The sequence below is a fragment of the Microcaecilia unicolor genome, chromosome 2 (assembly GCF_901765095.1).
Source record: "Microcaecilia unicolor chromosome 2, aMicUni1.1, whole genome shotgun sequence".
Lineage (NCBI taxonomy): Eukaryota > Metazoa > Chordata > Amphibia > Gymnophiona > Siphonopidae > Microcaecilia > Microcaecilia unicolor.
Window position 1 is genome coordinate 402890530 of NC_044032.1, and position 24158 is coordinate 402914687.

Below are 24158 nucleotides of genomic sequence, written 5' to 3' on the forward strand. Positions count from 1 at the left end.
CACAAACGTCAAAACAAACAAAAAAAACACAACAGAAACACGTGGCTCCCCGCTTCCCCCTGCACTAGAAGTAAATAAAACAAAAATCGAAATAGATCGGGAGGGGGCAAAGGCGCTCGTCAGGAGCATCCTGTATGGACGGCCTTGCCCCCCCCCCCCCCCCCCGCCCGAGGTCCCCGCTGTTCCCCGCTTCCCCCTGCAAGAAAGCTCCAAATTTTAGCAGCCCCGGCCCCCCTCCCTTCCTCTTTTCCTTTCGTTGTACTGTCCCAAGCGCCGCCTCCCGCCATCCTCCACCCCCGCCCCACCCCCCCCTGAGGTCGTCGCCACCACTCCCCCCCTCCACCGGGCCCTCCCTCCACATTACTGGGCCCGCGCAGCGCCTCTCACCTCTGTCTGAAGGCGCTGCACAGGCAGGAAGAAGATCTGTTTGTCGCCGAGTCTTCATGACGTCTCTCCTTCCCTGACCTGGGCCCACCCCCGTCTGACATAAGTAACCTATGTAGTTACTTACGTCAGAAGGGGGCGGGCCTAGGCCAGGGAAGGAGAGACGTCATGAAGACTCGGCAACGAACAGATCTTCCTGCCCGTGCAGTGCCTTCAGACAGAGATGAGAGGTGCTGCGCGGGCCCGGTAATGCGGAGGGGGGCCCGGTGGAGGGGGGGAGCGGCATAGATGACCTCGGGGGGGGCTGTGGGGGCGGGGCATGGGGGCATAGGATGACGGGAGGTGGAGCTTTGGCAGAGAAGAGAGAAAGGAACAGGAAGGGAGGGGGACCGGGGCTGCTAAAATTTCAATTTTTCATGCAGGAGGAAGCGGCGGGAAGCGGGGAGTAGCTGGGGGGGGGGGGGGCAAGGCCGTCCATATAGGACGCTCCTGACGAGCACCCTTGCCCCCTCCCGATCCTATTTCGATTTTTGTTTTTAGTTTTCTATGGATGCAGGGGGAAGCCTAGGAAGTACTGCAGTAGCGTTTTAATTTAATCTCACTTTTAAACATGCCAGCTTGGATTTGTATGCTGCAGGGGGGAGTGGGAAGTAGTGGCGTGTCTGACAGTTCAGGCCTTAAGGACAGCTCTGACCACACGTAAAATATATCGCGGTAAATGATTCGGTGCAATCGTCGGTATGGTTAGTGCATCCCGAATCGTCCACATTACAATGGTAGTTACTCATTTGTATTCTGTTTTCGTTAGCTGCTAGCTTCGTCGGGAAAAGGCCTTTAATGCATGCTACGGTTTAAAATTTCCTCGTTAAAGGGTCGTTAAAGTTTTGTGCATCTGGGCCTGAATATCCATGAGACAGAGTTGCATATGATGGGTCTCTGCTACATGCAAGTCTATCTCATGAATATTCTTTGTGGTAACCCTGAAAACGTGACTAGGAGAAGGTGGAGAAGTACCATTCTACCCTGCAGTATTGTTGGTCCTCCTGATGTTCCTGTTGGCCGGCAGAATGCCATGTGTCGGAAGAGTCAATAATACAAACCAGGGTTTCTTGAACTTACTTAAGGAACTTGCTTAGAACAGGAATACATTGTTGGACCGTGATTAACTAGAATCTATGTTTGAAAAGGAAGACAAAGAACTGTGTTTGTTTTGGTGATTTTGAATAAAGAGCATTTTTGGAACATTCTAGAGCCTGACAGTCTATTGGGCACAAAGAGTGGGGTCCCAGGGACTAGAAAGACTGGGAAGAAAGGCGTATAAAGAAGTTGGAGCCCACTAGCCTACAGCCAGAAACTTCTAAGCAGCCTTTCTCTTTAAAGTAAGCTCACTCTCAGTCAGAGATGCTGCCCAGACCAACATCTGGGAGATCTGCAGACAGAGATAGGTGCATTCCCAGGAGGCAGCATGTTACAATATGCAGGGTCAGCCTGTTGAGCAGGGTTTAAATGAGCAGGAGTGTCTACTGCCCTTTTAAACCCTATTGAATATTGACTGAAGCGTGACTACAGAGCTGTAGATGGATCCGTTTACTGTATTTTATTCAAAGACTGTGGTTTTTTTGCATATCTCTACCTACTATCCTTGTCCTCCCCTTGTCCCAATCAGCATTGTAGAAAAGAGGCTTAATACAGGCCTAAGATAGGTTTTACAGCAAACACATTCCACAATTTAGGTTTATACCCACCCAACCCAAGACTGACACTTCCTAAATCCCTATTCTAACTATACTACTTATCACAACTTAACTCCACCCAAATTACAACTGTCTCAAATTGCTGAGGAGTAAAGTTAATCTTGTATACTGTCAAGCCTCATCATAAAATACCTATTCATACCCATTCAACAAATCAACAGCACTTAGCTGACACTTTGGAACTTATAATCCCACCCACCCCAGGGTTTGCCACTCATTTATAGACAAACAAAACCTCATTAACTTTACTCAATCATACACAGGCAGTCTTGCAGGCTGTTACTCCAACATAGTACACCTGTTCATACCCATTTCAACCAATCAGGATGACTTTTATTCTCTGCAATAATTGTGATGCTTTAGTTTCAAGGCCAATCATCTGGAGACTTAAAGCTTGTCCTATCTGTCTTCAGCTATCTACTTTAAAACAAGAGCTCTGTAAAGTAATGCAAGAATTAGATGCAATTAAAGCAACTTATAGGACTGTGCAGAATCATAACTTCTCACCACTGCCTCAAAGAATAAAACCACATAAGAACAGATGGTTCACAGTAGGCTCAGGCAGACTTCATCATGTGACACAGAAGCATCCGCCCGCACAAGTGTTGCCACTACAAAATTCCTTTGCTCCACTACAGCACTGTGATGTTCCTGAAAATAAAACTGAAGCGGAAAAAAAAGAAAAAGCAAGGAAGGGGGAACAAAAATATGAGAAGGTACCCAAAGAGAAAACACCCTCACAAATCACTAAAACCAAAACACATACTAGGAAATGTACATGGAAAGCAATGACCACAAATGCTCGCAGTCTAAGCAAAAAAATTCATGACCTTCAAGCCCTGATTTTGGAGGCTGACTTGGACATAGTTGCAGTCACAGAGACATGGCTCAATGGTTCCCATGAATGGGATGTAAACATACCAGGCTATAATCTTTTTAGGAAGGATAGAGAGGGACGTATAGGTGGAGGAGTAGCTCTGTATGTGAGAAATGATATCGCAGCGACTGAAATGACAGGGAACTGGGGAAAGGAAGAAGCGATATGGATCACCTTAAAAAGAGAGGATAGAACCTTGGTCCACGTGGGTGTTGTCTATAGACCCCCGACACAATTGGAAGAACTAGATAAAGATCTGATTGCTGATATTCAAAAGTTGGGGAAGAAAAGAGAGGTGCTGTTGTTGGGAGATTTTAATCTGCCGGATGTAGATTGGAAGGTTCCGTCTGCAAAATCGGAAAGAAGTAGAGAGATTGTGGATGCTTTCCAAAGTGCTCTGCTCAGACAAATGGTGAACGAACCCACGAGGGAGGGAGCCACGTTGGATCTGGTGCTCACGAATGGGGATAGTGTGTCAAATGTCCGAGTGGCTGCACACCTGGGAAACAGTAACCATCAAACGGTTTGTTTTGATGTAACGGCTCATGTGGATGGCGGCCACTCTAAACTCAAAGTCCTGGATTTCAAGCGAGCTGACTTTAACAAAATGGGAGAATACCTGAGGAAGGAGCTGATGGGCTGGGAGGACATACGAGAAGTGGAAGGACAGTGGTCCAGGCTAAAAGAAGTAATAAACAGGGCCACAGACCTTTATGTAAGGAGAGTAAATAAAAGCAATAGAAAAAGGAAACCGATATGGTTCTCAAAGCAAGTGGCTGAGAAAATAAAGATTAAAGAGTTAGTGTTCCAGAAATATAGAAAATCTCAAGAGGAGGAACATGGGGAGGAATACCGGATGAAACTGAAAGAAGCCAAGAGAGAGGTACGTCTGGCGAAGGCGCAAGCGGAAGAACAAATGGCTAGAAATGTAAGGAGGGGAGACAAAAACTTCTTCAGGTATATTAGTGAAAGGAGAAAGACTATAAAGGGAATTGTGAGACTAAAAGATACAACAAAACGCTTTTCCTACCACCTCTATGCTGATGACTCCCAAATCTACCTTTCTACCCCTGATATCTCACCTTGCATCCAAACCAAAGTTTCAGCGTGCTTGTCTGACATTGCTGCCTGGATGTCTCAACGCCACCTGAAATTAAATATGACCAAAACCGAGCTTCTCATTTTCCCCCCCAAACCCACCTCCCCGCTCCCCCCGTTTTCTATTTCTGTTGATGGCTCTCTCATTCTCCCTGTCTCCTCAGCTCGAAACCTTGGGGTCATCTTTGACTCTTCTCTCTCCTTCTCTGCTCATATCCAGCAGACCGCCAAGACCTGTCGTTTCTTTCTTTACAACATCCGTAAAATCCGCCCCTTTCTTTCCGAGCACTCTACCAAAACCCTCATCCACACCCTTGTCACCTCTCGTTTAGACTACTGCAATCTGCTTCTTGCTGGCCTCCCACTTAGTCACCTCTCCCCTCTCCAGTCGGTTCAAAACTCTGCTGCCCGTCTCATCTTCCGCCAGGGTCGCTTTACTCATACTACCCCTCTCCTCAAGACCCTTCACTGGCTCCCTATCCGTTTTCGCATCCTGTTCAAACTTCTTCTACTAACCTATAAATGTATTCACTCTGCTGCTCCCCAGTATCTCTCCACACTCGTCCTTCCCTACACCCCTTCCCGTGCACTCCGCTCCATGGATAAATCCTTCTTATCTGTTCCCTTCTCCACTACTGCCAACTCCAGACTTCGCGCCTTCTGTCTCGCTGCACCCTACGCCTGGAATAAACTTCCTGAGCCCCTACGTCTTGCCCCATCCTTGGCCACCTTTAAATCTAGACTGAAAACCCACCTCTTTAACATTGCTTTTGACTCGTAACCACTCGCCTCCACCTACCCTCTCTTCCTTCCCGTTCACATTAATTGATTTGATTTGCTTACTTTATTTATTTTTTGTCTATTAGATTGTAAGCTCTTTGAGCAGGGACTGTCTTTCTTCTATGTTTGTACAGCGCTGCGTATGCCTTGTAGCGCTATAGAAATGCTAAATAGTAGTAGTAGTAGTAGTATGTAGAAAATGATGAAGAAAAAGCCAATTTGCTAAATAGATACTTTTGTTCTGTTTTCACTGAAGAAAACCCTGGGGAAGGACCGAGAGGGACTAGCAAAAGTACACCTGAGAATGAGGTGGATAGAGCGCCGTTCACAAAAGAGAGTGTGTATCAACAACTTGGAAAGCTAAAGGTGGACAAAGCCATGGGGCCGGACGGGATCCACCCCAGAATACTGAGGGAGCTCAGAGAGGTTCTGGCGGGTCCTCTTAAAGACTTGTTTAATAAATCCTTGGAGACGGGAGAGGTTCCGAGGGATTGGAGAACGGCGGAGGTGGTCCCTCTTCACAAAAGTGGGGATAGGGAAGAAGCTGGAAACTACAGGCCGGTAAGCCTCACTTCGGTTATTGGAAAAGTAATGGAAGCCATGCTGAAGGAAAGGATAGTGAATTTCCTGGAAGCCAATAAGTTGCAAGATCCGAGACAACATGGTTTCACCAAAGGGAAATCGTGCCAAACGAATCTCATTGAATTCTTTGACTGGGTGACAGGAGAATTAAATCAAGGACGCGCTATGGACATCATCTACTTAGATTTCAGCAAGGCTTTCGACACGGTTCCCCACAGGAGGCTCTTAAATAAACTAGACGGCCTGAAGATAGGACCTGAAGTGGTGAACTGGATTAGGAACTGGTTGACAGACAGACGCCAGAGGGTGGTGGTGAATGGAGTTCGTTCGGAGGAGGGAAAGGTGAGTAGTGGAGTGCCTCAGGGATCGGTGCTGGGGCCGATTCTGTTCAATATATTTGTGAGTGACATTGCCGAAGGGTTACAAGGTAAAGTTTGCCTTTTTGCGGATGACACCAAGATTTCCAACAGAGTGGACACCCCGGAGGGTGTGGAAAACATGAAAAAAGATCTGAAGAAGCTAGAAGAATGGTCTAACGTTTGGCAATTAAAATTCAATGCGAAGAAATGCAAAGTGATGCACTTAGGGAGTAGAAATCCAAGGGAGACGTATGTGTTAGGCGGGGAGAGTCTGATAGGCACGGACGGGGAGAGGGATCTTGGGGTGATAGTATCTGAGGACCTGAAGGCGACGAAAGTGCGACAAGGCGGTGGCAGTAGCTAGAAGATTGCTAGGCTGTATAGAGAGAGGAGTGACCAGCAGAAGAAGGGAGGTTTTAATGCCCCTGTATAAGACGTTGGTGAGGCCCCACCTGGAGTATTGTGTACAGTTTTGGAGGCCGTATCTTGCGAAGGATGTTAAAAAAATGGAAGCGGTACAAAGAAAAGCTACGAGGATGGTATGGGATTTACGTTCCAAGACGTATGAAGAGAGGCTTGCTGACCTGAACATGTACACCCTGGAGGAAAGGAGGAACAGGGGTGACATGATACAGACGTTCAAATATTTGAAAGGTATTAATCCGCAAACTAATCTTTTCCGGAGATGGGAAGGCGGTAGAACGAGAGGACATGAAATGAGATTGAAGGGGGGCAGACTCAGGAAAGATGTCAGGAAGTATTTTTTCACAAAGAGGGTGGTGGACGCTTGGAATGCCCTCCCGCGGGAGGTGGTGGAGATGAAAACGGTAACGGAGTTCAAACATGCGTGGGATATGCATAGAGGAATCCTGTGCAGAAGGAATGGATCCTCAGAAGCTTAGCTGAAATTGGGTGGCGGAGCAGTTGGGGGGAAGAGGGGGTGGTGGTTGGGAGGCGAGGATAGGGGAGGGCGGACTTATACGGTCTGTACCAGAGCCGCTGATGGGAGGCGGGACTGGTGGTTGGGAGGTGGGAAATACTGCTGGGCAGACTTATATGGTCTGTGCCCTGAAAAGGACAGGTACAAATTCAAGGTAAGGTATACACATATGAGTTTGTCTTGGGCAGACTAGATGGACCATGCAGGTCTTTTTCTGCCGTCATCTACTATGTTACTATGTTACTATGTAAAGATTCATGGGCCCTTTTACTAAGCCGCGTAGGCATCTACACATGCCCAATGCATGACAATTTGGAACTACTATCCAGCTACCACATGGCCCAAGTGGTAGGGCTAAAGGCTATTCCTAGAGGGGTGGATAAGTTTCTCTATCATTGAAAATCTCCCATGTGTTCGTATGAACAACAGTGAGCAAACTTTAGTGCTCCCAATCCAAAAGTGTTTTATCAGAACAAAGAATATGTGATTACTTTTTTACTATAATAAACTAAAGCTATTTATATCCTCTTTTGTCAAAACTGCTCACACATACGTACGCTCTCGCTAATGTTCCTCCCTCATTCACTCATTTTTTCATACATGTATCACAGTTGTATTACATTTATAGCTGGAAGATATATACAAATGCAATAAATAATAATATGGTTAGCACACCACTGTTTTTATATCAGTCGAACACTAGAGGGAGCTCCAGAGCATGTAGTAAATTTCTGAAAGTCATCTCACAGTCTGGGAAATGTCCTCCTAGCAAAGCAGCAAGAGCTCAGAGCACATGTAAAGGTATTCAAATACCAGTGCCAACTTGGCAGGCTGCTGGTGAACTCGAGAAGAAGCCAGACTGTTTGTAGAGGGACAGGCAGGACAGGGAAGAGGCGCTCTGGCTCAGATGACGAATGCTTGAGGCTTAATGGTCAGAACTTGAAATAAGATAGGAACTAGAACATTGTTCCTAGTTTATGCTTAAGGAACGTAGAAAGTGTCAGTGTTCTGGAGTAGTGGTAGTGGACAATTTGCTGTGGGAAGTGTTCCAACTGAAAAATATACAGAAAGAAGCATGTTCCTGGTGCTTCAACAGACATCCAAGCTGGAATAGGTCCCCGTTGTGTCATTAGCAATGCACCCTGGTTTAGGGCATTGCCAGACTGCTGTAAAAGGACTGGGAATTGCTGTCCAGGGAACGAGGTGACGTAATCTCCTTATTAGAATAAACGTTATAACTAGTTGCTGTGAAACCTGTTCAAGGAAAGGCATATCAGGTAGGGTAAGTTAAAGGGAAGACCAGTGCCAGCTCTCAAGAAGTTGCGGCACCCTGGACCAACTTTTGTTTTTGTAACCCCCCCCCCCCCCCCCCCCCCATATTCAACCTCCCTCCTGTCCCACCCTGCGACCTACATTGAATATTTTATTCCTCTTTTTCTAGTTTTAAAGCCCCCGCTTTTCTCCTGCCGCCCCAATGACCTGGAATGTCCTTTCTTTTCAACAACCCCCTCCCCCAGCCCAGCTGTCTGTAGAAGCCTCCCCACCTCCAACAGCAGCTTCTATAAGTCAACCTTCCCTTCCCCCCCTCCAACAGCAATTTCAACAATTCTGCTGTTCCTTTCCCCCCCCCCCTATAGGTCTCAGAACAAATCTGGGCCTCTTACCTGCTGAAGCTCTGGTGGAAAAGCCTTCTTTGCAGGGCAGCAGAGCAGCAGCAGTGGCAGGCAACGGCAGAAGAGGTAGGCAGCAGAGGCAGTCAGTGGCAGGCCAAGAAAAAAAAAAAAGAACGTGGCAGATGCTGAAGCAGTTTAAATGCTTCAGCATCCCCAATCCTCCCTGCAAAGCAGGCTGGTAACGGATGTTGAGCATCCAATCCCAGTGTGCCTTGCAGGGAGGGAATGGTTCCGAGGTGCTCCGTGCAGCTGTCGAGGCCAGCGCCAGCACCCACATCGGCAGAGGGAAGAGGAAGAAGGAAAGAGAAGTGGAAAGAATGAAGCAAAGCACCCAGTAGTACCCATAACTCCTCCATACTGGGCCAATGACATCACAGCTCGGGTATTTGGAACTCTTTAGTGCCAGAGCCTCACCTGATCCATTAGTTAAGCTGGCCTTAGGGAAGAGTCCTATAATGGAAGTGTTACTGCATGTCTGGAAAATGTACAATAGTAATTAACCTGAAGTTTTTTGCAGGATTTAGAAGTGTGTTGTAAAAGTGTTCAAACCACAAGCTTTGAGTTTGCTGCTTAAAGCCACAGACTGCACTTTGGACCAGAGGGAGTCTAGTAAGTGTTGTGGTTTGTGACAATATAAATTGCTGTTATGTTTATTTATTTATTTGTTACATTTGTATCCCACATTTTCCCACCTATTTGCAGACTCAGTGTGGCTTACATTGTACCGTAGAGGCGTTCGCCGTCTCCGGTAGGGAGACAAATAAGTACATAAGTACATAAGTAGTGCCATACTGGGAAAGACCAAAGGTCCATCTAGCCCAGCATCCTGTCACCGACAGTGGCCAATCCAGGTCAAGGGCACCTGGCACGCTCCCCAAACGTAAAAACATTCCAGACAAGTTATACCTAAAAATACGGAATTTTTCCAAGTCCATTTAATAGCGGTCTATGGACTTGTCCTTTAGGAATCTATCTAACCCCTTTTTAAACTCCGTCAAGCTAACCGCCCGTACCACGTTCTCCGGCAACGAATTCCAGAGTCTAATTACACGTTGGGTGAAGAAAAATTTTCTCCGATTCGTTTTAAATTTACCACACTGTAGCTTCAACTCATGCCCTCTAGTCCTAGTATTTTTGGATAGCGTGAACAGTCGCTTCACATCCACCCGATCCATTCCACTCATTATTTTATACACTTCTATCATATCTCCCCTCAGCCGTCTCTTCTCCAAGCTGAAAAGCCCTAGCCTTCTCAGCCTCTCTTCATAGGAAAGTCGTCCCATCCCCACTATCATTTTCGTCGCCCTTCGCTGTACCTTTTCCAATTCTACTATATCTTTTTTGAGATACGGAGACCAGTACTGAACACAATACTCCAGGTGCGGTCGCACCATGGAGCGATACAACGGCATTATAACAATACAACGAGTTGTCGTGGTCGAATAAGGTTCATGTGCTGTAGACACATTGGTGAATCATATAGAGGAAGAGTGATGTAGAGTTTGTAACAAGCTTCGGTTTCCTTGTGTTGCAAGGTTTAGGCACTTAAGTTGGGTCGATAGGGTATGCCTTTTTGAACAGGTTGGTTTTTAGTGATTTCCGGAAGTTTAGGTGGTCGTGTATTGTTAAGTGTGGAGTTATTAAGAAGTCTATGCAAAACTTCCCATCTAAAGGGCCCTTTTACTAAGCAGCGGTAAAAAGTGGGCGGTGCTAGTTTGGACACGTGAAATTGGTGCGCTGGGCCATTTTTTACCGGGCTGGGTAAAAAGGCCTTTTTTAACGGGGCAGTAAATGGCCGTCCGCTAGTATTAAAAGTTCCATGTGACTATTTACTGCCTGAGCCCTTAATGCCGTCTATTTACTTGGCGGTAAGAGCTAATGCGCTACTATGCAGTAATCAGGCAGTGCATGGCAATGTGGCCAGTAATCAGGCAGTGCATGGCAATTTGGCCACACTGCTGATTACCGCCAGGAACACCCCCTGAGTAGAAAATAGAAAAATATTTTCTATCACAGGAAACAGCTTACGCCCGTTTGCTGCCTGATCGGAGTTGTTTGCTGGCGTTTCTATTGTTGAATTTCCTATTTCGATGCCTCACACTAAAAGGAAGGGGACGGTGAAAGGCCAACTGCCGCTGGCCAGAACATCGTCCCCGATCCGGCAGACAATTGATCGCTATGCGACGAGTGTCCCACCTACCGGAACAGTTGATCCCGAGCTGAGAGCCGAAGGAGGAGCGTCGGCTCTCTTGGGGATAGAGACATCTTTATCACTTCCGGATCTTAATCCTCCTCCGTGTCCTGCGTTTTTTGGGCAGAGTGCAGAGGGCCCGGCTGAATCAGGAGTCGATGGCGGTGGGGCCTTGTTCGGCAGTTCACCAGCCCAGACCACAGGAGAAGTGACTGTGGAGCTTGCAGCTCCCACGGAGGTTACACTGGAGTCTATTTGGAGAGCTATACAGGCTTTAACAATGGCAGTTTCAAAATCAGCCCAGGAAACGGCTCTTCTCTTGAGTAAAGTTGAAACTTTAACTACTTCATTGGAAAAAGTTAAACAGGAGTCGATGAATCAAACATCATCTATGCAACAAGAAGTTAAAGATTTAAAATCTACTACTGAACTATAAATAAAAGATAAAATTTTGACTTGTAGAAAAATAGAGCAAATTGAGAATTATAACAGGTGATTGAATTTAAGGTTTTTAAATTTCCCTATGGCTACAGGAATAAGTTCAAACTGATTTCTTTAAAAAATATTTGCTGAAAGTTTTACAATGTCCTTCTACGCCTATTCTTCCGCTTAATAAGACCTATTATCTATCAATACCTTCACAGATCAGGGTAGAGCCTAAAGGACTAGGGAATTTGCCTTTAAATCAAGAACCCCCGTTAGAAATTCAAGATATATCGCCAGGCTCTGCCCATTGTACCTCGCCTCACCCTATGCTTGAAATAAACTTCCTGAGCCCTTACGCCAAGCCCCCTCCCTACCCATCTTCAAATCCTTGCTCAAAGCCCACCTCTTCAATGTTGCTTTCGGCACCTAACCTTATCCCTTCAGGAAATCTAGACTGCCCCAATTTGACTGCCCCTACTTGACTGACTGTATATTTGTCCTTTAGATTGTAAGCTCTTTGAGCAGGGACTGTCCTTCTATGTTAATTGTACAGCGCTGTGTAACCCTAGTAGCGCTTTAGAAATGTTAAGTAGTAGTAGTATTGGAAGAATCACTGTCTGATGTGACTCAATGACGAACCCTAATTTCTCATTTGTATTCGAGCAAGATTTAAACTCAGTAATAAAGTTATACTTTAAGAATTCCCTAAAAACATTTTGTGGACAGAGAATTTGGGTCTTCCCAGATGTTACAAAGACAACACAGGATAGAAGGAAACAGTTTCTAGCTCTTAGAGAAAAGACGAAGGCGTTGGGTGCAACCTTTTTACTGGCATATTCATGCAAATGCCTAATACGATTTTGGGGGAATAAATTTGTTTTCTTTGAACCAGAACAACTTTGAACATTTTTGGACATGAAAAAGCTATCTAATAGACCGAAGGAATGAGAGATAGATCAACTGATTAAGTATAGATTAAAGTGGGAATTTAGGCCAGGCCATATAACAATATTTTCTTTTTCTTCTTGTATTTTGGATCTCCCCATCTGTAAAACGCTCCCCCTCATTTAGCTAAGGAAGAGATTGATTGTGGTTAAATAATTTCTATGAGATAATTTTCTATTGGTTTTTGTTTGTATACAATCTCTTTCTCTATTTCCTTTTTGCAAGTGAATCTTGTAAAAAAGATAAAAATGATAAGTAAAATAAATAAAGAAAGAAAGAAACAGCTTACGCCAACTTCAGAACTACTGGGTGCCCCGGCGGTAGTATTGAGTTAGCGCCTGCCACCAGCACGTTAGCCCTACTGCAAAATAGTAAAATGGCCCCTAAACTTTTCAGTTAATTTTGCAAAACTCTGCTGCCCGTCTCATCTTCCGCCAGGGTCGCTTTACTCATACTACCCCTCTCCTCAAGACCCTTCACTGGCTCCCTATCCGTTTTCGCATCCTGTTCAAACTTCTTCTACTAACCTATAAATGTACTCACTCTGCTGCTCCCCAGTATCTCTCCACACTCGTCCTTCCCTACACCCCTTCCCGTGCACTCCGCTCCATGGATAAATCCTTCTTATCTGTTCCCTTCTCCACTACTGCCAACTCCAGACTTCGCGCCTTCTGTCTCGCTGCACCCTATGCCTGGAATAAACTTCCTGAGCCCCTACGTCTTGCTCCATCCTTGGCCACCTTTAAATCTAGACTGAAAGCCCACCTCTTTGCTTTTGACTCGTAACCACTTGTAACCACTCGCCTCCACCTACCCTCCTCTCTTCCTTCCCGTTCACATTAATTGATTTGATTTGCTTACTTTATTTATTTCTTGTCTATTAGATTGTAAGCTCTTTGAGCAGGGACTGTCTTTCTTCTATGTTTGTACAGCGCTGCGTATGCCTTGTAGCGCTATAGAAATGCTAAATAGTAGTAGTAGTAGTAGTAGTAGTAGTAAATAAAACAGGTTAATAATACACCTGGGTCCAGCTCATTCATGATAATACAGAGTTCCTAGAGACCTAACTCAGAGATGCCAGAATACAGAAGGTGGGTGGTGCTAGGGGGATCGGGGGCTCCAGGGAAGTGCAGAAGAAAGGGAAGAGCCCAACATGAGGAGAGGTGGGGACACAAAAGTTATGCTGGCTCTGGAGGGAGTATAGGGACAAGCACACAGACACAGAGGGGAGACGCTGGACAGGAAAGATAGAGACACATAAGAAAGATGGATGGTGGACATAGAGAAGAAATGTCCAAAGGTCAGGAGACCCTGGAGAGAGTTAAGAAAAAAGCAGAAGAGATACTGGGACTAAAGCAATACTCAGACATCAAAGGTAGAAAAAAAGGATTTTGGGCATATTCCCCCCCCCCCCCCCAAGTCCCCACTACCTTGGGAGAGAGATGATGTTAAAGGGGAAGCCCATCTCAGTTTTTCCACCCGGGGCCCATTCAATCCTAGCTACGCCACTGCACATATCATACTAGTGCATATACACGTATCACTGCCAGTTACTGGTGCCTCTGATGCATGGAAGTGGTTTACAAGTCTAGGCACCAGGTTATAACACTGCCCTTTTAGTTTACAGACTATTGTTTCATATTCAAACTGAAAACGTTTGTTACTTTATTAAAACTGAAAATGCGTAAATTGTTGTTTTAATCTATTAGGTTCTATTCTATTGGTGTTTTATATATCGCCATTTTTCCAATTAAAGATTCATAGCGGTTAACCATCAAGATGGCAGAGTTTCTGTATTCGGCTTGTAAATGATCTAAATCTTGTGTTGTGGTACTTTATTTCCACTGTGTCCTCATCCATTTTGTGTCCATTTTTCAGACATACAATATACACAACAATAATGTGTGCTGCCCAACCGGACCAGTATTTGACTCGGATCAGAATGAATCCTGTGTAAGAGAAATGTAAGAGATCAAAGGGGAAATGAAGAACTTCTCAGACCACAGCAGTTGGGTTTTCCTGTGATGATGTTGTTAAAAAGGGTTGTTTCTTTAACTGGTTGATTGGAAAAGTCAGATTAACACACACATCTTGTTTCCATCCGGTTCCTGAAAATGTAAGGATAGAATGGGCCCGATATTCAGACTGTGGTTGGCGCCAAGCCCGGATATACAATGCCAGGCTGTTTTCTGGTGACCGGCATTGAATATCCTGTTTATTTTTGGCCAGTTTAAACATAACTGGCCGAGTTGATATTCAGCGCTGACCAGTTAAATTTAAACCAGCCAAAGATATACCTGCTATTTCAGTGGCCTAATTTGGCCGCCAGACTTAGCCGGCGATGTGCTAAATATTAGTGGATAGCTGGTTATATCATGCGATATAACCAGTTATCCTACTACTACTTATCATTTCTATAGCGCTACTAGACGTACACAGCGCTGTACACTTGAACCGCTAAGCACTAACCTGCAATATTCAGCAGAAAATAACCGGCTTCTTGATTAGATTGTAAGCTGTGTCGAGCAGGCACCGTCTCTTACATATTTAGTGGTACGCCTAGTAGTTCTATAGAAACAGAAGATTACTCGAGGAAGTGAGCAGAGATAGGTTGAAAACAAAAAAAGTTCTAGGTGTGGATGGATTGTCTGCTTCTTTGTATAGAGTATTTTATGGAGTGGTGGTTCCACCAATGGTGACATTATTTAATGGTGTGCCACAAAGTACAAAGAGAACATCAATTACAATCCTGGATTTGACGTGGTTGGCTCAGAAAAGGGATGTCCCCCTGGAGCTCTTGTGTTTGGATGCTGAAGGCATTCAGTAGGGTGTGGTGGAGGGTTTTAAGGTTTTGAGGCAGCAAGGTTTGGGGGAGGGCTTCTTGAGGTACAGTATGGCCATGTATGATTGACCCAAGGAAATGATATATGCATATTGGGGATACTACTACTACTAACTCCAGCGCCCTAACTGCTTCCTAAGTACCAACAATGGTACTCCTTGCAAATATGGCCGCTCCTACCTCTGGACTCCAGAACTATCCTCCCATCTTCAGCCCTAATCTTGGGAATGAGAATTGGGGGACCTCTTCTTCAGTGTATAAACCAACAACTTATCAGGCGTGTCACCCTTTTCATAATATACCTGCTTTGTTTGCTGTAGAAAAAACAAAAAAGCTAAATCCTTCACATGTCGTTCTTGTTTTTTTGCTCTGAGGCCCTGTAACTCCCTCAACGATTCCTTATACCCCCCCCCCCCCCAATCTCATATGCTGTTCTTCTGTTAATTTTAGCCTATCTTTTGGATGAGCCTCTTCCTGTACCTCGTATCTCTTCTTCCTCACCCCTTACTGTATCAGTTTCCCTCGGATTGTAGCCTTAAAGCCATCCCAAGCTGTTTCGTAGGAGGTAACCCCATTATCATTAATTTTAAAATATTCCACCACTATCTTGTGTACATCCTTTCAGATCTCCTCATGTTCTGTTAATTCATAGCTTACCCTCTCTCTCACTGCCCCTCACTTCTAGCTCAGTAGTCACTACAGCATGATCTGACCACTGAATGTTATGAGTTTGCCTCAAATGAAACATGTCATTCCCATGCCTATCTACCAAAAAAATAATCCAACCTAGTGCAGCCTATGTGTACATAAGGGTGCCAATGAATGTATTGGTTTTTTTTTTTCTTTTCTTGCAGGTCAGCTAAAGAAAGCAGCACACGTTCCAAGAAAACATTTTTAAGAGTTCCTCCAAAAAAAGTGCACTAGAAATCCTTTTTCAAAGGATTTTCTAGGGAACATTTTGGCTAATACCTAAGACAGTAGCAATAACACAGAATTCTTATGTTTTGGTACTGACAACTCAGATGCATCCTCGTAAGATTAAAATTCACAGTTTGAATGCTATTTTCTCTGCAATCAAGCAAAAAGCAGAGATAGCCAAGAGGGAGGAAACAGAAGATGCGCAATCGTCCATTAATGGAGTAAATCCAGCTTTATTAGTCACAGCCTCTTATTGGAAGACATCCAACAACTCAACATGGCAGTATTTCAGTGATGTGTCTGCAGCGGGGCTCAAAAGACCCTATTATATATATATATTTTTCACATGGTTTTGTATGCGTCTATAACCTCACCGTTCTAAGCAGCTGACAATGAGATAACTGGAACAAATCCCCAGGAAGATTGTTCAATACAATATAAAGCAAAAGTAAATCAAATTATACATGGTTACTTGTGAAATAACCAAGTTTTGATATAAAATCATGGATAAATGTATACAAAAATGTACATGCCATTATAAAAGTCAATAAAAAATTAAGGTGCCCTTTACTACATTATGGCAAAACATGGCCCTGGTGTAGGTTTATCCCGCACACTAAGGCCATTTTTGCTGTAGTCATATAAAATGGCTGATTTTTCCTTTTTTTTGTAATAATGGCCATACGCTGTTATCATTAATGCACAGCCATTAAAAACATTACCATATGAGCGCTTATCGCCACCTATGTAAGAAGTAAGAGTTCCTTTGGTAATCCTGCGCTAACAGTTGACACATGGTAATGTATCTATGCTGATTAGCGCAGGGATGCCCCCCCCCCCCCCCCCCCGGTTGGATGTCAAGATTTCAGGCTCTCTCTAGCTCCACCCAGAATATAACTAGAACAATACTCCCTCGCTATTTGAACATTCTGTAGTGTTTGGACGTTCCCTATTCTGCCTTTGTAAAATTGGGATTTGGATATTTCAAGCACATGGCCATCCATATGCTTAAAAAATGAACGCCATGGTGTAACAATCTCTCCCCTTGCTGAGGAAAAAGAATGATGTGGAGCTAAAAGATCTGAATTCCGTCCTGGTTCTACTTCAAGCTGGAAACATGACCAGTTCATTTCATTCCCCTCTGCCTCGGACACCTCCTTGGGATGTTAGCTCTTGTGGTATTTGTGTGCAATTACAACCAAGTTGGCCTGCTAAATATAGTTCATATCCTGCAGTTAAGTGATATTTTATTAACTGAAATGCCAGTTTATTTTGATTCATTTATCAAGATTTAACAAATAAGTGCTTCCTACTCTTGTCTCTTGATTTTGCTGTCATTTTGAATGCACTTCTTAACTAATGAAATAAGAGTATTTTTCAATAGACTCTAAGAACATGCTTTCCACTGCTATCTTAGTCCTCAATGCGTCCAGCTTTTAAAATGAAATTGAAGCCCTTTTATTAAGCTGCGGTAAGCACTAATAAGCGCTCAGGCATCCCATGGAAGGGAAGTTCTGGGATCGGCGCACGCCAATTCCTTGCTAAAAAAAATATAAAATGTTTTTTAGGGCAGGGGTGTGTTTGGATGCGGAGAGTAGGCATGTCCTACACTAATCAGGTAGCATGGGCAAATTGCACACTGCCCAATTAGCACTGGAGCCCCTTCCGCCTACAAAATAGGTGACAGTAAGGGTTCTCGTGCTAACTGGAAAATTTGTGGCCATTAATGGAAAAAAAAAAATTGTGGCTATTTTACAGCCATGGTAAAAGTGGCCTCAGCATGCAGGAAATGCACAGGCCACCTTTTAGCATGGCTTAATAAAAGGGCCCCTAATTTTGTAACTGTATCTACACTGCAACTTCTATAATTCCTGAGCTGATTGTACACTGACGTTATGAAGGGAGCATGGTTCTTGACAGCTAGTCACTAAGTTAATCCAGTAATAAAGTTAGAGCTACAACTTGTTTGTTGATCTTTATTTCCATATATTCAAGTGGTCTTATATGCTAACTGCTTTACGTTACTTGGAAGGTGGTGAAATCTATGTCACCCTCACTTAGGAGAATGCCAGCATTCTGTTGCATCTTCCAGTGATACCAATTTGTGATGTTGGTGGATTTCCTTTAGGGTTAATCAGTACTGAAAGGGATCATTTTCTAAACAACTTATGGACATAAAACAACAGTTTATTTGCAGAAATGGCTTGTTATGAAAAAGCAGAGGAATTTCTCAACACAGAAGAAACAACAAGTCAAGAAGTACTGTCAGCCAAAAGAAGTGGATAAGGCTACAAGGATAATATCCCCTTATTCCCTTCTTGATGCCAGAGAGGCTTCTTGGCTTATAAAATTGTCCAGACTTTAAGCATGAAGAATTATACATATGGTGCCAAAAATGAATGCTAAGCAGTATTCTATAAATGGCGCTCGAGTTGGACACTGTCATAGAATAGTGTCTAGAGACAGGAGCCATGCCAAATTTTTAGGTGCAAGGCTTTTACCAGCTGAAACCTGGTGTAAATCCCTGCACGTAAATCAGGCGTATTCTGTAACAGTGCATACAAATTCTTGGAACGCCCATGCTCCCATGGCTACGCCCCCTTTTCAGATCCATACATTAGAATTTATGCATGCATCTTTATAGAATATGCCTAGCAAGATGTGCAAATAAATTCTAATTGTTTCCAATTAGTGTGACAATTGATTATTAGCATTAAATTATCAGCACTGACTCACTATTCTATTAGAAAATCTTTTATTGAATTATTTTTTTTTTAAAGTAGCAAAATTATACATAACTGAATGGACGCGAACACATCCTTTCCCCTCCCCTTGAACAATACCTCAGTAGTATATTATAAAATCAAAGCATTGGTCAGAGGTCTTTGCTCTTATGACCCCCAACCATCACAAACTAGTGTCATTAAATCAGATAAAACTCCACCCCCCCCCCTCATCTGGGGTTGGAAAGCACCTGTCTTCTATAAAGAGCTATTCTGCCTTTGAAAACTGGTTGTAATCAGTCCATTCTTAGTTGTGTCTAGTATTTTTGATAAACTTAGTTCTTGTTTCCTGATTGGACCAACAAAGTATTTCTGCCTCTGGGGTTCTTCCCTACTGCTTCAGCCTTGTTTTCTTGTCCAGCTATGCATTTGTTTCCTTTTGGTTCAGTGGCATTAAAAGTTACCTTGAGCAATCCTAGATTTCATTTTGTTCTTGTCTAGTATACACATCTTGAAAGTCCCTGTCTAGTAGCTGCCCACACTCTGGCTACGGACTCTAGGGTTGATATTCAAGGTGATATAAATGACCAGTAGAGGCTCCTGGTTATTTAAATCACCTGTCCGGGTTAACCAGCGATGTTCAGAGGCACATAACCGGACAGTGCCGCTGAATATCCCCTGAAACTGGCTAGTTTGTAAGCAGCCTGGGGGTGGAGTTAGGGCAGTGCAGAAACCTAGCTGGTTAGCAGAGATGTTTAGTCTACTAACCAGCTGAGAAACTGCATAAAGTTAGGACAGAAAAAAAGGCTGTCCTAACTTTATGCAGTAAAGTCAACCAGGCATTGGTCTGAATATTGTCTGCCACCCAGTTAACTTCCAGGTCCTGGCCCAATGTTCTAAAAAATCCCCCTCCCTCCCTTGCAACCCCCAGAACATCTGGAATTTCCCCTTCTGATCACCCTCCCTCCCATCCCCACCCAGAAACACAGCAAGACTTCCTCCTTCCCACCCACCCCGAATGCTTTGAAAGACATCCTTTTTAATGCCTGCTCCCTCTCACCTCCTAGAAGTAAAGGAAGACCTCCCCCCAATGGGTAATGGGCTAACCTGCCCATTTCCATGGTGGTCCAGTGGTGAAATAGGCAAGAGTCCCACTAGCTCCTGCCTGTTGTGGCTGCCTGCCTGCACTGGCTGCTGTGACCTCTAATGGCAGCTTCATGGTGCTAGTGCTGCTTCATTGCAATGCGAAATTGTGCAGTAGGCCATGAATATATTGACAACCTTTTCTGGGCTGTAGAGGAGCTCCATAAGTACATATAAGTACATGTATATTTACCAGATTGGCAATTGCCTCTATGGTTTGATGTAAGCCACATTGAGCCTGCAAATAGGTGGGAAAATGTGGGGTACAAATGTGATAAATAAATAAGCATTGCCAAACTAGGACAGACCGAAGGTCCATCAAGCCCAGCATCCAAGTGGCCAATCCGGGTCACAAATACCTGGCAAGAGCCCAAAAAAGTACAATACATTTTATGTTGCTTATCCTAGAACTAAAAACTAATAAAAATAGTAGAGGATACACAAGAAATGCAATATGTCACAATCTTATACGTGGGTAAGTCTCATATATGCTTGACGGCTAATGTCACTTCACTCCTCGGTGAACCTATTGCCGTACAATATTATAATCATAGACTCTTACCCTCCGACCTACCAATGCCTAAGTACTTTACTATTCATTTTTTATTTTTAACATTATGCGTAAAGGTTAGGCATTATGTTACTTATCTGAGCTTGTTTCTAACGGGTGTGCTCACAAACCCCGACAGGTAGCCTGTTTCGCAATTCTTGCTTTGTCAAGGGGGAGCGCTTCACCTCATCTGTCAAAATACAAGCAAATATATCTCAAGACCCTGTAATCATAATGTACTTCTAGCTTTTTCTGTTAATATTGGTCCCAGCCGTTAGACTTACGTTCGCTCGTAACAACTCTGGTTTCTTCAACAAGGATCTAAAATGGCGATAGCGTATTTAAATTATTGCCGCCGCCGGAAACAGCTGACAGCTGCATCCGGTGGTGTACAACAACATGCCGATTTACATGTAACAACCCCATTGTACATAAGTGTTTAATCCATTAGGTTCTGTAGTATTTAATTTATGTATCCAAAAAGTTTCTCTTTGTAGAACCTTTCTATTATAATCTCCGCCTCTAAATGACGGAAAGACTCGCTCTATAACTGAACATCTTAGCGATTCTATATCATGGGTAAACTGTATGCAGTGCTGTACGAGAGGGGCTCCTAAGTTATGTGCTTGGATGCGGGAACGATGTTCCGTCATGCGTGCATGTAGTGACCTAATAGATTTTCCTATATATATTTTGTCACATGGACACCTTATCATATATATAATTCCGAACGTCCCGCATCCAAGCACATAACTTAGGAGCCCCTCTCGTACAGCACTGCATACAGTTTACCCATGATATAGAATCGCTAAGATGTTCAGTTATAGAGCGAGTCTTTCCGTCATTTAGAGGCGGAGATTATAATAGAAAGGTTCTACAAAGAGAAACTTTTTGGATACATAAATTAAATACTACAGAACCTAATGGATTAAACACTTATGTACAATGGGGTTGTTACATGTAAATCGGCATGTTGTTGTACACCACCGGATGCAGCTGTCAGCTGTTTCCGGCGGCGGCAATAATTTAAATACGCTATCGCCATTTTAGATCCTTGTTGAAGAAACCAGAGTTGTTACGAGCGAACGTAAGTCTAACGGCTGGGACCAATATTAACAGAAAAAGCTAGAAGTACATTATGATTACAGGGTCTTGAGATATATTTGCTTGTATTTTGACAGATGAGGTGAAGCGCTCCCCCTTGACAAAGCAAGAATTGCGAAACAGGCTACCTGTCGGGGTTTGTGAGCACACCCGTTAGAAACAAGCTCAGATAAGTAACATAATGCCTAACCTTTACACATAATGTTAAAAATAAAAAATGAATAGTAAAGTACTTAGGCATTGGTAGGTCGGAGGGTAAGAGTCTATGATTATAATATTGTACGGCAATAGGTTCACCGAGGAGTGAAGTGACATTAGCCGTCAAGCATATATGAGACTTACCCACGTATAAGATTGTGACATATTGCATTTCTTGTGTATCCTCTACTATTTTTATTAGTTTTGAGTTTTATTCTGCAGTAGAGAAGTGCCCATTAATTTTTGACAGTATCCTAGAACTAAGCAGTGGATTTTCCTCAAGTCCATTTTAATAATGGTCTATGGACTTTTCCTTTAGGAAGCCATCCAAACCTTTTTTTATGGTTCAATCATTTTTATTAATGTTCAACTTTCCAAACAATCATAACATTTCTGTTTTATCCTCAATTAAGGTATCACTTAATTATACATAAACAGAACTCACGCAACTAGAACATCATAGTATTATTTCCCCCTTTTTTCTCCCCTCCCTTGCCCCCCCTTTCAACCCTACACTCCCCTCTACCTCCTCTCCCCCCTTCCCTATTGTTTTATTGTTCAAGGTTGCCACAGACCTATATATCAATGTTGAGATCAATAAAATGTTCAAATGTTCAACAGGCGGCTTCTTGCCGCCGGGGGCAAGGTCATCCAAAACGGAGCCCATCTTGTTTTAAATTTCTTTCCTGCTGATGATGAAATGTCTCCCACTCCAACTCTCTCCAGGCGCAGCAATGTTATCATTTGTGTGCGCCATTGCTGGACACTTGGTTCAGTTGCAGACAACCAATTTATAAGGATAACCTTTTTTGCCATGACAGTAGTCCGCACTGCAAAGTCTCGCAAACCTTTTGGTGTTGGTTTTCCCAAAGCCGGTTGGCCGAACAACAGTTTGGCGTCCAGTTGCCAACTTGTCGCCCACCATCTGCTCACTTGCTGTGTAACTTGTGTCCAAAAACGTTTGATATGTGGGCATTTCCAAATCATGTGTCCTAGAGTTGCACCTTCCCCCCCCCCGCACTTAGGGCAGGCGCCATCTGGTGATATTCCCATATGGAAAGCTCTTCTGGGCGGGATATACCAGCGTAGAACAATTTTATATTGTAACTCCCAGTGCGACTGTGCCCACATTGACCTTCTCATGGATAAAATGTGTGTTCCGTATAATTCTTCAGGTAGTGTTAGTCCCAAGTCCATATTCCATGCTTGGGCTATAGCTTTATATTGTATTTCTGGTGCTGTATCTCTGATGTGCCTGTGGTGGAAGGATAGCGGCACCTTCTGTTGTGCAGGGAGTGAAAAGGCGTCTGCTAATTCTTCTTGGACGTCCTCCGTTAAATTCTCCCATTCCAAACTGTTCACATAGTGTCGCAGTTGATAATAATGAAATATGTCGGTGTCCGGCAAGGAGAATTCCTTCTGCAAATCGGGAAATGTTTTAAGCTTCCCTTCTACAGTCAGTACATGATACAGGTAAGTGATCCCTTTAGTTTTCCACACTACAAATCTAGGGTACAGGTTTCCTGGCGGGAATGAGGGGTTCCCACAGAGCGCCAGAAATGGTGTGACTGTGTGTTTAAACTGATGCAACCTGCACACCCAGCGCCACACCGCTCGCGCGGTGGGCATAATCCCTGTCAATTCAAGAACCTCTGAGATAACACTTGCTCCTGAATGCAACATATGGCTAAAATGAGTTTCTCCAGTCAATTGTAACTCCATGGTTGTTGCTGTGTAGTGTTGTGTATCTCTATACCAATCTGTAATATGTCTCATCCCTCCTGCTACCGTAATGTGCCTCAAACTGATCAAACCCAGACCCCCGTATTCTGCCGGGATCTGCAATATAGTTATAGGGGCTCTTGGTTTTTTGCCCTTCCACAAGAATGTTTGTGTGATTCGATTCAACTGTTTTTCATCTTTACTTTTTAAATATAATGGTAAGACCTGAAAAGTATATAACCATCTGGGTATAATGATCATATTAAATAGCGCTATCCGGCCTAATAGATGGATATGTAGACCAGGTGTGTAATGCTGCTCTTGTGTCTGTCATTAATTTTGTTACATTGACTTCATACAGCCTGGAAAGATCTTTTGGGATTCGGACTCCCAAGTACTTAAGAGAGTCCCCCTCCCATGCTAAGGGGAATTGATTTTTCCAAGATGCTTTATCTTCTCCCATTATGTCGAGTACCTGTGTTTTCTGAACATTAAGGGTAAAACCCGATAGCACCCCAAAACCTTCTATGATAGAAAGCAAATTCGGTAGGGAGACTCTAGGATTTTGCATTACCACCAGAAGGTCGTCCGCAAACGCCAACACTTTTACCAGCTCTCCACCCACTTCTATCCCTTCCACCTCTCTTCCCCTCTGAATAGTCTGGATAATAGGCTCTATTGTTAGTATAAATAGTAATGGAGAGAGGCAAACTTTTTTTTAAAACCTGCTAAGCTAACTGCTTTTACTACATTCTCTGGCAATGAATTCCAAAGCTTAATTGCACAGAGTGAAGAAAAATTTTCTCCGATTTGTTTTAAATTTACTACTTTGTAGCTTCATTTTGTGTCCCCTAGTCCTAGTATTCTTGGAAAGAGTAAACAAGTGATTCACGTCTACCCATTCCACTCCACTCATTGTTTTGTAGACCTCTATCACATCTCCCCTCAG

The 24158-nt window shown here is 43.7% G+C and overlaps 1 protein-coding gene across 1 annotated transcript in view; it reads left to right on the forward strand.

Moving 5' to 3' along the window:
• The window catches only part of NAAA (N-acylethanolamine acid amidase), a 158860-nt gene extending 142521 nt beyond the window's left edge, over positions 1–16339 (forward strand). The window contains exons 10-11 of the mRNA XM_030190650.1: positions 13888–13973; positions 15706–16339. Coding sequence (XP_030046510.1) covers positions 13888–13966 — 79 coding nt within the window. The 3' untranslated portion in view covers positions 13967–13973; positions 15706–16339. The remainder of the gene's footprint in view (positions 1–13887; positions 13974–15705) is intronic.
• The last annotated feature ends 7819 nt before the right edge of the window (positions 16340–24158 follow it).